This window comes from Apostichopus japonicus, chromosome 12, assembly GCF_037975245.1.
Source record: "Apostichopus japonicus isolate 1M-3 chromosome 12, ASM3797524v1, whole genome shotgun sequence".
NCBI lineage: Eukaryota > Metazoa > Echinodermata > Holothuroidea > Aspidochirotida > Stichopodidae > Apostichopus > Apostichopus japonicus.
This window is the reverse complement of record NC_092572.1, coordinates 24752066-24766237: the sequence shown is the minus strand read 5'-3', so window position 1 is coordinate 24766237 and position 14172 is coordinate 24752066. Positions and strand designations below refer to the sequence as shown.

Genomic DNA, 14172 nt, shown 5'->3' with positions numbered 1-14172 from the left:
CTGACTTTGGTGTACCATTATATCTGTTCATTTCTAATTATTCCAACTTTTCGGCCGGTCCATGGGAACATACGTTTCTTCAAGTGACTGCAGCTTTCTTTGTGGCAAAACCTTCAGTGTCGACGAATGACATTTCTAATGCATAACAGAAAGGATGTGAGAGCAGAAAAAATAAATAGAAAATATCACCTGAAAAATACTGATCCAGGTACGGATGTCGAGTTATAGAACATAGTTTAAGAGCGCCACATTATACGTGATGATAGCGCTCCTGTAGAGATGCTTCAGCCGATACTCATAGCTAGTACAGTAACTACTGGTGCCACCTGTAACACATGTTACCGTATTACGAACACAAAGCAGTAATTACTGATGCACGGTTATGGGACAGAACAGTAGTAGCATCTGTTAACAGGTGGCACCAGTAGTTACTATACTATAGCAATGTGTTTGAAGTAAAGGTACGGTACCGTTCGATTACAGTTCACACTTCTCTTTAAAATTACGCCAATTCTTCATGCCGAGAGCGAAGAATTGCCATGTGTGAGTATACCCATACTGATAGCATAAATCGACAAGGTTCGGGCTTCACGTTAGAAAACGCGTTTTAAAGAACTCAAACACATTGGTTGGTGCAGCAACTACTTTTTATGTCCCACAACCGTGCATCAGTTATTAGTACCTTGTGTTCGTAACATATGTAACATGTGTTACATGATATGAACAGTAGTTTCTGTACGAGCCTTGGGTATCATTCGGGTTGATGTTTACATATTGTTGAATCAAAATCAAGACTGTGGCAGTACGTGATAGGGATGAAACGTTCTTAAGGGTTATTAAAGTAAGGGCAGGAAATTGCTGCTGAAAAAAAGGCTTTTTCAATGATACAACTGTAATCCAATTTGAACGATTAAATGACTAATCGTTTACGGTAGTTATTGTATATACTATACATTGTTTCCATGGAAATGAATATGCTGGAATGGAAATGAATTTATCTATTCCATCATCTGCTGGTAAACTGTGGTAAATGAAAAAATGAGAAACTTTTCTGTACCTTCTTGAAAGATTTCTTCAAAGCTGTACTCCCTGGGCGAAGTGACGGACACTTTCTCCAACATTCAAAGAGTAAATCATTTCTGCTCGGAAAACAAATACAAATGTGTTCTAAAATTACTTATAAGTATTTACTTTTCGAATGGTATCAAACGCGAGTTCTTTCCTATGAATACGTGCTTCAGGTTTAGTTTGTATAACACATTTTGTGTTTTTAGTGTATCTGATGGGTTATTTTTGAGGGAGTGGGGGGTGGAAGATGAGAAATGAGAAAGGTTTGTTGTTTTGGGAGTGGGGGGGGATTTTGTCATATCCTGCTGATTTTGTTTTACCAATACTTCAGACGTTCTACAGTAAGAATTCCAAAGAAACTTTAATTCATGTTAATTGCTCACAACCTAGAGCACAATAAATCGTTCATTGAAAGTCATTTACCTGTATTGGTTATAAGTGCGTGGCCAGGAAAGTTCCGTTACTGTATCAACCCGAGCGTCATTGCTGTATCCAGCTGTTGGAAGCACTGTTGAATCTTTGAATGGAAGGTTATGATTAAAACGAGACTCATAATTGAATAGAAAGCTACTTTCAATGTTCATTCAATAACAGAAAGAACACTGAACTAATTACACAAAATATGGGTTATAAAAACCGACAGCAATTTTCTCTTTCATGAAAGTGACTGAAATGAATGTTAACGATGGTTATAGCAGTGAATCGTTGATAAAAATTTATTGAGGAAGTTTCTATGCAATAAAAACATTGATGTTTTCCTTTGTGTTGCTGAAACTAAGTTTGGATAACACATTAATTCAACCCACGTTAAACAAGAATATAACTGAAAAGAACAGCTTTTAATATTTGGGAGGTCATGATATTGAACTTTTGACACAGGTTTGCACTATTTGAGTTGTGATCCAGTCAAAACGACACAAATCACATAACGCGTTAACCTATTGATGAACAACACTAATCATGTGGTCAATGACGGTCAGAATAAGCCATTAAGCAATATCTGCAATTTAACGTCTCTGCTGCATGTTAGTGTAGATGGCATACAACCTTGAGTTCCAAACTTCCCCAAGATATATAGATTAAACTTAAACATTTCTCTCCGTGGGAATCAGAGCACTGATAAGGAAAAAACTTGACCTTCATCCCAACGAACTCTTAAAGTACTCGGTCTAGATGGGCATACAGTGAAACTGTTTACATGCTTAGATTGTGTGAAGAGCTGGTGATCTCTATAACATGAATAAGGGAAGGAAGTCTTAGCTCTCAATCTCTATCGGGAGCCGAGGGTGTGAAACACGTGCTTGTGCACTACGGAAAAGTTCGAAAGAGTTTCATTTCGTTTTTGAACCATATCATTGGTCTGTTTTTGTCTGTTTCAGACAGAAACTCACTTCGGTGAGAATTTCAGTTATTAAGTAAATGGTGTTAGAAGGTACACGTCCAATGGTTAAAGTTAGCGCAACAATGGGCTGTAACTGCCGCATCTTAATCATTGTGTTTATGCTAAGGTTAATGCATCCGCTTAACTACTCAGGCGTGTCTCTTACCCCCAGACATGAGTTCCCATGTCATCACTGCAAATGACCAGATGTCGCTTTCCTGCGTGTATTCATTACGGTCTATCGATTCGGGTGGATAAACTTGTGGCCGAAATGAAACCTAAAAGAACCAAAATAGAAAACTCAAACTTTTGTGAAAATCATGACTGTTAACTTTATGTGAAATTTACAGTCTAGATTCGCACTGTAATTTATCATAAGAAGAATATGAAGTTCATTAGGAACTGCTGTGTTTGAAATTAATTAAAACAATGTTTAATCTTTGAGTGATGGAAGACAAACCTGTGATTTCTTGACAAGGATTGCTTTCGTAGCATCCATAGAAAGGCAGAAGTCATAGAGTTTGCAAACGCCTTGCTTCGTAAATAATACTTTCCTGCTTTCCAATCCAGGATGAACAAACTGGCAAAAAAAAAAAAAAAGGGAAATTGCGAAAAGAAGAGAGATTTGTAAGTGATTGTATAACTTCAAGGTATTTTGTTTGACCTTTAAATAAAGTAAGCTTTCTTAATTTAGATGTCACTTTATTCATACAAAATAAAACCAGAACGAACTTTACCCCGTAAGAGTGGATTAGCTCTAGTCCATCTAAAATTCCCAGAATATAGGTGATGACCTCTCTTAATCTTATGCCTTCATTCAAATTCAAGACACTGCCTTCTGTTTTTCTGGCTGTCATATGAGCTGCAAGTGTACCACATGCAAGGTTTTCATGTAAGAGGTGGAGTTGACCTGTGAAAAAAAAGAAAAAAAACACGTTGTAAAAGAAGAGATTTAATGTAAGATATTTATGCGAAAAATAAAAACGACTTTAACCACGTCATTGGCAAGTACATGTTCACGTAGTAGAAAGGCAAATTTCCGTTGGGTCTAGGTCGGGCAAAGGTCACCGATGACCTCGCCCTATGGTGTTTGTGTGTTTAGGGTGTGACCTTCTATAACCGCCTCTCTTCTTTGCGTATGTACGTAACATATTTACATGCCTTCGTCGTCCTATCGTTCTGAAATTGGTAAAGGTTTAGGCAATGCATCCACACTGACCTAATGCCGGGTCACTCCTGAATCTGCCATTCTGAAATACCTGCGTTATGTAAGTTACATGGTTCTTTCCTCTCCTAGTTCAGACTGGTGTCGCATGTGCTCTGGTATAGCTTGATTGAGCGTCGTCTACAGCTCGGCGACAGTTTTCACTTTCCCTTGCTTAGAATGTTACGGTACATTATTGTTTAATGTGTTAAGCTTAAGGCCGAAACAAAACGAACGTTAATATGTTATATACTTTCCTTTTCTTAGCATGTTACATTATTTTATTAATCTGGTTAAGCTTTATGCCTAAACGAAGGAAGTTCACAACATATATTTTGGTGAGATATGTATGTACATTTTAACTACATTCAGAAGATGTTGAAGCAATGTAGTGAATCTCACAGTATCGGAACCAACGACTTAATCTGCTGAAGCATCTGATTGATTTATCCTCATGAATATATATTTATCTCCATGAATATTTATTCATATCAATGTATATATATATATTTATACTCATGAATATTTATTTTAAATTCATTAAGATATATTTATCATCATGAATATTTATTTATATTCATAAACATATATTTACATTTATGCAGATATATTTATATTCATAAAGATATATTTATATTAATGAAAGGTAAATATAGAATCACAAAATACCTGAGGATATACAAATGCCTTCCAGTTTCGTAATATAGTCCGACGTCGGTAATTCTAGAGCACGTTTTGCGAACAAATCCCAGTGTACATCATTGGTAGTGATCGCTGTCTCTGGATCGTTATTCAATATTAAAATAAATATTATACTTTATTGATAACAAAGTCAAAGTCGACAATGATATCATTTCACTTTCACAGTAAGCATCTATGTTATTTGCTACGCTATATCACATGACGTATTTTCGTAATGTCTTGTGGAATCGTATTCAAGCAAAAAACAATGCATTGTTAATTTACCGAAATAGTTTCATGTTTCCCAATAAGCTATTTTACCGTCGTCTATACGTCGCCTTGCATGACTATATATTGGAGTCTCGACAGCATATTTATGTAACAAAGGACAACTTTTTAAACACTCCATGGCCAAATTAGTTGATAGTCTTTCACGAGAGAGGGCCAGATAACACACTCAAACGCCATTATTCCTTTTCTCGAATATTGCATTTATGTTAATATTTAAACGTTCAGTATTAGACTTCGTACAATATCATATCTACGAACATACGGAAATTGTTTATATAGAGCAGAAAGGGTTGATTATCGAAAATCTATAATTTACTCCTCCATAACCAGAAGCAACATTTGTTTACACTGGGAGTAATAAATAGAGTCAAATCAAATATTGTGTGAGATTTAACAGTTTTTACCTGAAGCGGTTGTTATAATAACACATTTAGTACCCAGCGATTCTTTAATCATACCCATCCATCTGGTGTACGATTTTCCAATATTTAGAGTAACGACTTTGCATAGGTCTTCCTCGCGATATACTCGGAATTCGGGAAAACTCTCATCAATCATTGAATAAATCCCTACAAAAACAATCAATGAAGACCAAAAAAATAATAATAAAGTCTATCTTAAATATTGAATATCCCAATATGATGAAACCAACTTTCTGCATAAAAATCATTTCTGAAGGTTTAAGGAATGAACCACATGGACGAGCAATCACGATAATGAGGAACTGTGGGCTGTGGCTATTGGTTTGAGCAACATGATATACGACCTATGAAAATCATTACTGTTCAGTTTGAAAAGACCCTAAAATTTGTTGATCATAAGTAAGTTAATAATTTAATTTCGTTAAGGAAATCAATGATAATAACTATACATTATAGTGAAAGTTTCATATGTTGTAAAAAGCAGGCTGCATTTACTTAAGGAACTTTAAAATCCATACCATCAAAGGTGTACATGGGGGGGGGGGGGTGGGAGTAAATACACAATTTAACAGTGTCAATCAGAGCTCAGTATTTGAACATAGCCACCAAGCAGCACTTGTTCACTTCCTTGTATTTTTTTAAAACTTTTTTTTTGTATAAACGAGACCTTGTAACATTAAATGGTTTCAACACAGGACATATATGACCAATGAAAATCTTAGTATGTTATTACACGGATTGAAATGATCCTCAATTGAAATGAACAGTGAATGAACATTTCAAGTGTTTTACCATGTTCTGCTTCAGGTTTTGTAACCCGTCGTGACTCATTGCTGTTATAATGCGGAAGCTGCGGTAGTTCTAAACTGAGTCTGGAATTTAAAGAAAGGTGTAAGATGTGTTTTATCGAACCTTCTCATGCCATAGCCGTAACAGGAAGTTTCTTAGCTTACAAAATTACCCGGTGGTGAAAATTGTGCAAATATTTAAGTTTTAAACAATCTATTCCTTTGTCGGTCATGAAGACAATTAGTCACCGCTCCATTGGCGCTGTAACAAATAAAAAATAAACAATTGGAAAACAATTTCTCAACAGCCTACAGTAAATTCGGTACCATGCCTCATTGTCACGTGAGTAGAGCATATCACAGAGAACAGTAGAATGATCAAAATTGAAGTAGTTTACCTTTGTGGAGTCGGACGTGTTTTGCGAGTTTCTGCAAATATTGATTCAATAAGAAACGATTCTTTATTTTCCCTTTACCAGACGTGTGGCATGGGTTAATAAGTGACATAGTGTTCTAACCCCAAACCCCTTACAGTTTATGTCACTCAGTTCACATAGAGATTATTCGTATTTCATGTCAACAATGATGATTAAAGTTAATTATATATGTTATAGAGACATTGCAATGAACTTGACGTGCAGTATCACCTTTGTTTTTATATAATAATAATAATGTTCGATGTATATACCAGCGATATATCCCAGCGATATGTTTCAAAGCGCTTTACAGACATTACATTACCCCTGATCAATGATAACCTGTCCCAGAGACAATCCCTCTAGATGGAAGCAGGTATATACTGCACCCAATGACTTGTTACCTCACAGGTACCCATTTAACCCCTAGGTGGAGAGAGGCAATTGAGATACAGCATCTTACCCAATTACACAACGTAATGAACTAGGCAGGAATCGAACCAGTAATCCTTAGATGACGGGTTCGGCGCCTTAGCCAATTGGCCACCACGCTCTTATAAGATTATATCTGAGGTTTCAGTGCTTTGTAAAATCGGTAGATACTATATTGTACACTTACTCACTGATGTCAGCACGGGTTGCTCACTGACAGATTCCTCTGACATTTCGCAGGGCAGTGTGTCCTGTGGTCTTAGGCAATATATAATGAATCAGAAGTGTGTTAACTTTGATGTTCCGCTTCAATTGTTTTTGCTTCTAAACATAATAAGGTTTTAGGTAATATCAAAATATTTAATATAGAAAGTATGAGCAAGCCATTACCCTAGTTTATGCTGAGTCGTACTTTGAGCAATATAGTCTGTATTCTTTTTTAAATGAGAGATAATCATTAAGTTCACTTAATTTGAGACACGTATTATTTATTTTGAGGTATCTCTAGTTAATTACGCATGTTTACGAAATATTTACACCTATCTTGAAATACCTAAATACATCCATTAGAATTATTAAGAAGCATTAAAATTAACAAATCTTAAATTTCAAGATACTTCTTTTTATTGGAATATATCTTTAAATCAGTGAATATGTAGTTCATATATAGGAATGTCTTTAATTTGGGGGAGAAAAGACCAAACCAGTTTTCACATGCACATCTATGAAAGTTTTACATGTGTTTATTCTTTCGGGAACAAAGTATACTTACTTAGCTTCAATATAAAATATCAACGTTACTTACATTTGTGGATGACAACAATGTGCTGAAATTTAAACGCCAAAAATAAGTGAAAATTGCACTACTATAAAAACGTATTGAAAATATACATAAAGAAAAGAGCATCAACATTAAGTAAGCAAAGAGTTACGGTTTAGTTGTGTAAATTTGTGTAGCTTTATCAATTTAAATTTTAGAAAGATCTCATCGTCAGTGATGTACGAAAACCAACGTTTGACTTTATTATAGTAATTATCTTATCATTAATACGTTTAGAACAAACAGAGAATAATAAAAACACTCACCATGCTTTGCAGCCCATAAGATACACATTATAATTATCGCTGTACAAATGACTGTCATTGGTACCAAGATAACTGGAACTGTTTGTTCAGTAATTCCAGCACTTTTTATGTCGACCTTTGACCTGTTGTCTGTTACATAAACAAATTTAAGTACAAAAATAATCGAGATGGAATACAATTTAACTACAATCTAAAACTTTGAACGAATTTTATTAAAATAATTTAAATTTAAAGGTTTTGCTCTTTTCGGGCATTTGTTTCTTTGCTTAAATTTGTTTTGCAAAGTGCGACATGGAATTTGCAAATATTAAACAATAGGAGACATCTATTTCCATTATGTTGTACAATTTAACTGTTTGATATTTTTTGTTTTATACCCTTCTTCGAATGCAAAAATTGAATGAAAAACTAGTGGAAACTGTAGTTTGATTAACCAATCTGAGAAATGCTATGATCGTTTAACCCGAAGATTATCTAAAAAGGATGCGGAATAAACATGGTACGGTTTTTCGTAAACATAAATCACACATATACCTGTTACAATAGTTCGACCCTTCGTGACATAGGAGATGAATTTGTCGACGGTGTCATTAAAATAAGTCAACGCATGACATACCATCGACCCATTCTTGGTACGAGGTGAAAATTGTACAGTTGATGTAACGTTAAAACTTTGTGTTGTGGAATCCCAAATAACAATATCCTGGCTCAGCCGCACAGTTTGGCCACTAATGACTCCCTCATTATCGATGATCCAAGTAAGATTTGGTGACGGTCGTGCACCTATGGCAATACACGTTGCCTTGACAGAACCTTTGTAAGGAACTTCAACTGCCGTTTTACTGGATACCACGTCACCATTCACAAAAAGAGTCAGAATGGGTAGTTCTGTGAAAAACAGTGAAATAAAATATTGTCTAATAATGTCATCAATCTTTACTGTCATCTTCTTGTTTCCCCTTTTTGATGAGAAGGAGTTTGTTTAACCCAACTTGATAGAGGAATATGACTATGAATTAACCTTTAACAGTATGTAACACAGACAACACATAACAAGTAACACATACATTTCTTATACATTTGCAACAATTAACTAACATACAGTAGTTCCACATTCCAACAAACAGACTGAGCCCACAAGTTCATATTCGATTAGTTTATAAGGCTTTCGTGGAACTGCTCAAACAAAATGTATAGTTAGTTAAGCATTCATTATCTATTGTGATAAATAACATACTTTTGTATCAAATGAGTTACATCGTGACAGCAAGGCTTCAGCCTATTGCATATTCAACATATGAGGAGACCGACAATACAGATATATTTCGAATTAATGAATCATTATAATAGTATATACTTGTTTCTGTATTTTATTCTATAAGGATACTGCATTCGCTACATTGTTTCTTTCGTTTCCCATGCAGCTTCAGTATCAGCAAATATGTGTCTTATTTTGTTTTTGTCTACCAGTTTAACCGAATATGAATATCCTTAAACGCAAAGAGTCTGGTTAAGACACCTGATAATCCGTCTAGTAAGGTATAAGGTGTTATCTTTAATTTTAATTTAAGTTATTTTCCTTAACTTGTGTTTACAACAACCTATAACCATAGTAAAAGAGACAATTTTATTTGCCACGATATAGGTATGACAAATTGGCTTACCGTAGACGTAATAGTAGACAGAGATATATGATTTTGCCAGAAGAGAAATATTATCACTATTTCGTCCCATGCAAGTTACATTCCCAGCTTTGTAATTCACTGATATCGTTATTTCCGTGGTCGAATCATAAGTTTCAACATCATTGATGTTTTTGGTAACTACATTTTCTGTTTCGAATGTATTTATGAGTTCCCCATCGATCATCCAGCCTAGCTGCCAGGAAGGTCTTGCGCCAATAGCACAACACTTTATGTTAATCTCGTCCTTCTCTTTAACATAAAAGTCTCCGGTAATATGTCGGTCTTTGTATGTTAGGAAAAGACGTGGATAAACTGCAATAGAAAGATGTTACATAGAAAGTATGGATAGTTAAAATGTAATTAAAACATGACCAGTTTTATGCGTACTTAAAGTTAATAAATTTTTAGTAATTAAGTTTTGTAAATAATTTTCCCAGGGACCTCCTATAATGGTTGTGAACCGACCATACCATACCATACCATTCATGACTTGTCCCTACAGGGCATTGAATCTTCAGGAAGCCGTCCTGACCTAGTACGAATCAGCAGAGAGAGACAGTGGAAGCAACGCCTTCGCACCATTCAACCTCTTGGGCTGGCTCAGCATTCAGGAAGGACATTATTTACCTTTCTTTTGCCCCCTACCACCCCCCCCCCCCACACTCCATCTCCCCTTCTTCCCCTCTTCTCCTAGCTCTCTGTCACCTCTTTTCCACAAATTTTCCTGTCTTTGTCCTTCTGCAGTTCATTCCCAACCATCCTCCCTTCATCTTCTCTTTGTCCTTCAACAGTTTACCTCCTCCCTCTCCTCTCCCCCCTGTTGGTTTCTCTCTCCTCACCCTGGTTTGTCTACTAATCTTCTTACATCAATTTCTTTTGTGTTCACCCTGCTCATTAACCTACCTGCATCCTGTGCTTGTGTTTTGTCCCCTGTATTTTCTGTTACTTGTCATTCAGCCTCTGAAGAAGGTCCTGCTAGAATCGAAAGGCTAGGCTCACTTACTTTTACACAATATTTATTTATTGAATAAATGTTAAAAAATGTCGTTCCATATAAAACTGCAATTTGCAATCACACAATATTTATAGATGATACTGGTACGAATAAAGTTGGATAATTGATAACAACTACATATTTAATCATCACATAAATCTTCATACGTTCACTTTCTGCAATTGTCAGACAAAAGTACTTTTTGTTCAGGGAGTAAAACCTCAAATGGTACAGGGTATAACAGCAAAATGGATGAGGAGAACAAACGGTAATGGTCCTACCTTCGACAATTAATTTATGCCTCATTATTAGTCTCGATGCTTGCTTGCATTGGTATTCACCTTCAAGTTGAATTTCCACTGACTGTATGTACAGAGAATAGTCTTCACGAAGTAGTATGGAATCATCACAGCGTCTGTCCAAACATAACTTATTGAAATACAGCTGTGAGTCGTTAAAGTACCATTGCTTGTTGCCTTCAGAAGACCAGGGACACTGTAGCGTGACTGAGTCATCCAAAATCACTCGGTGGATTTGAGGCATATTTCCTTTAATCACAATAAAGGACATAATTATCAAAGTTGCTTGAAAAACATTCAACATTATGAATTTACATTCCGATTTTTCCCCGAAAGAAAATTTAGTCGCTCATTCTTTCCCAGTGTAAACCAAGGTCTTGTCTGCTCGGAACATTTCCAGCCAATGTTTAATCCATTTGTTTTTCCTTTTTTAACATTGTTACAAAGAAATTCTTTCACAAAATATCGTGAATAGGATGATTTACCCTAACACAGTATCAATCTATCCAATCAGTGTTCTGAAGTGACGTGTTATGGAAAGATGTTTACCGCTATGATACTTTTATCTTGAAGAAATGTGTGGGCACGGAACAAAATACCTTCTATGAACGAATGGGGTAATAATGAGGTTACTTCTTTCGGTTTCAAAGCTTATCAGCATAATGAATTTTGATAATGAATTATTTTTATACAACATGTTCTTCATGATTATGGATTTAAGTTTCACTTTCTCTGAAGTCATGTTCAGAAATGACACAATGCACTGCATAAACCCTGGCTGCATCACAAGAAAAAGGTTAACGATTTTTTAAATTTTCCCATCATTAACGCTGAGTTTGTCCTAGATATATTTTAATCACCTTGTAAACGATCACCTGGTTTGCAGCGGACACACGATAAAGGAAGTGAACAGCAAAGAAACCTTTCTTGTACTCAATATGACGCATACAATTGCCAGTTATAAAAATTTAACATGCTTCCCAACTTCAGATATCTTGTTTACGTTTTCACAATTTGACCTCTGATCACCTCAAATTGCCTCTGAACTCCACTAAAAACAATAGAGCTCTACTACAAATAGGGCATTTACATGCCAAGTATCCGATCTGTCAAAATTCCCATCTTGAGAAACGGTGTTTACAAGCTTTTCACATTTTGATCTCCGGTGACCTCAAGTAATCACATGAAATGCGATTCTTCAGTTTCCATGTTGAGATATTGTTTAAGAGGTTTTCAATTTGACCTCTGGTGACCTCAAATGAACTCCACCAAACACATAACGGTCCTTCTACCCAATATGGTCCATCTATATGTCAAGTATGAGATTCATCACAGTTTAACTTCTTGAGATATCGTGTTTACCAGCAAGGCGTCACACACACCCTAACGCCCACAAACATGCTTTCATGACTGCATAGGTTTCTCTTAGTCGAAAGCCCCCCACAAAATGGATAATTAATCGTGAAAAGGTACAGACAGAGACAAAGGAATGAGACACAAAAGAGGGTTTTATAAATTTTCAGATATGCGTCAATTGATGTATTTATAGAAAGTAAAAAGAGAGAAAGATTCTTCCACGTGTACGTTACTGCCGGGGACTTAGCGAACATAACTTCTACATCTGTAGTTCTGCGAGGAAAATAGTTGTAATCTGTACTGTAGGATTTCAACCTTGATTGCACATATTAATTCTTTATAAAGATTGAAGCACATGGATTGATTTTATTGAAAAGAAAGCCACCCTACAAAAATAGATCGACTCCTATCACAGAAGAGATATCGAGTTACTGTATGTCAATACTGAAACTGATCTGTTGCCGGTAGGTAGCACCATTTACCAGCTTGAACAGGGTGCCATTGGTATGAATTATATGAAAAAACTAATTGAAAAAAAAAATTATTATAGGGAAATACTACACAATTTTCAAGTTTTCTACCTTAAATGTATGTAAGAGAAGACACAGCTTGGGAACTCAAGGAAACACACATATTTGGCGTAGATCATTATGGGTCTTATGTTTCATGTGTAAGATTCGGTTCGATTAAAACGAACACAATGTCCAACATTCAGCACAGTCGATTAATGATTATATACAATGCAAAGCTGTATCAGGCAGTTTGTCACATCAGGATTTGAAACGTTCCATGATAATGACTTTAAGCTTTGCATTCGGACTTTGCAAAGTAGCAGTTATCATAAATACAAGTGACCAAGTCGCCTGATAAGCGAATGATGCAATACCAGGAAACTGTCTAAAGAAAACCAAACGAATATAACACTTGCAAGTACCATACTGTGAAAGTAACATACATAAAAAGAAAATAATAAATAAAATATTAAATGTGAGTTATTTCTTCAATTTTTTCTTCAAAGTTTTATAGGTAATTTAGTTTATATTTTAAATAATTAATTTACTAGGATCAAAGCTGCAACTATAGTGTGGTAAGTGCCATCCAACAAATATAGATTAATTAAACACATACAATGTTAAACAAATGAAAAGCATATATAATTAGGTAGTGGTTATAGACACGATACGAAGAAATATATGACATATGTAAATCAGTTTGCAAGAAAGCGCAATAACATAACTATGTAACAAAAGGAATATAAAGGTAACATAAAAAAAACACAAGGATGGCAAAATTCCTATGACTGATCAATTCATATGCAGTAAACTGCTAAAGGTTTTCACGTCTACCTGAACTTCAGCAATATCAAACGCATCCTTCGTTATTTCAACCTGGTATCAATAATTTATACATGTTATGAATCATTATGAAAGTAATATCAATCAACGATGGAAGTTTTTCGTGAAATACTTTCAATAAAGGCTTGTCTGCAGCCAGTGATATAGCACTCCAACAGAAGAGGAGGGAAAAGGGATTAACGCCAGTATCACATCCCTTGCAATCTCTCTCACCATCCCAACTCCTCCCCTAATAATTAACCTTCCAAACTTGTGTAATGTTATGAAACATATGGATGAGACGTGATTAGATGTCTTCCTGAGGTTGCAAAACGATCAACGTTTCGGATGTAAGTTTTGGCTAAATTTGACGCGTGACTTTGGCCATTCATAGGAACAATTCAAAACGTAACATTCTGGTGTCTTTGTATATGAAAATAAGCTCAACATGCTTTATCAATCAATATTTACTTGCCCAATGTACTACCTCAACGTGATATTAGATATCAAATTTATCAACAATTCGAAATGAAAAATTTACATTCTAGGTTCTTAAAGTTTGAAGTGACAAATTAATAAGAATTTAATTTCTCTATGGAGAGGAACATTATGTTGACTTTATGTGCGAAGGATATGGAATACATCCCGCAGAAAAGTAATGCATACAATTATCGTGAAATGCTATAAATATAATAAGTATCCAAATGCATACATATTCTTTATTTTTTTTATTAT

General features: G+C 35.3%; 1 protein-coding gene across 3 annotated transcripts; it reads right to left on the bottom strand.

The window, feature by feature from the left end:
* Positions 1–14038, bottom strand: LOC139977596 (focal adhesion kinase 1-like). Of its 3 annotated transcripts, none has more exons than XM_071987001.1 (16): positions 10730–14038; positions 9434–9766; positions 8304–8657; positions 7770–7898; positions 7489–7510; positions 6871–6941; positions 6234–6264; positions 5840–5919; positions 5030–5194; positions 4323–4433; positions 3187–3359; positions 2910–3029; positions 2616–2727; positions 1492–1585; positions 1058–1139; positions 1–135 (listed from the first exon to the last, which is right to left on the bottom strand). In XM_071987001.1, exons 1-16 carry the CDS (start codon positions 11049–11051, stop codon positions 34–36), a joined length of 2301 nt encoding a protein of 766 aa, XP_071843102.1. In that variant the 5' UTR covers positions 11052–14038; the 3' UTR covers positions 1–33. The 3 variants fall into 3 exon arrangements, with proteins under 3 accessions (XP_071843102.1, XP_071843103.1, XP_071843104.1); XM_071987002.1 differs by lacking the exon at positions 10730–14038 and adding an exon at positions 10358–10669; XM_071987003.1 differs by lacking the exons at positions 9434–9766; positions 10730–14038 and having other exon boundaries at positions 6871–6934; positions 8304–8445.
* Positions 14039–14172: the final 134 nt, after the last annotated feature.

Excerpts from the sequence above, each read along its gene's own strand:
- LOC139977596 (XM_071987001.1), bottom strand. The coding sequence starts at position 11,051 with ATGTTGAATGTTTTTCAAGCAACTTTGATAATTATGTCCTTTATTGTG. Across the intron at positions 3,360-4,322 it reads AGGCATTTGTATATCCTCAG|GTCAACTCCACCTCTTACAT; the intron begins GTATTTTGTGAT and ends TTTTTTTCACAG. Across the intron at positions 1,140-1,491 it reads CGCACTTATAACCAATACAG|AAATGATTTACTCTTTGAAT; the intron begins GTAAATGACTTT and ends TTTTCCGAGCAG.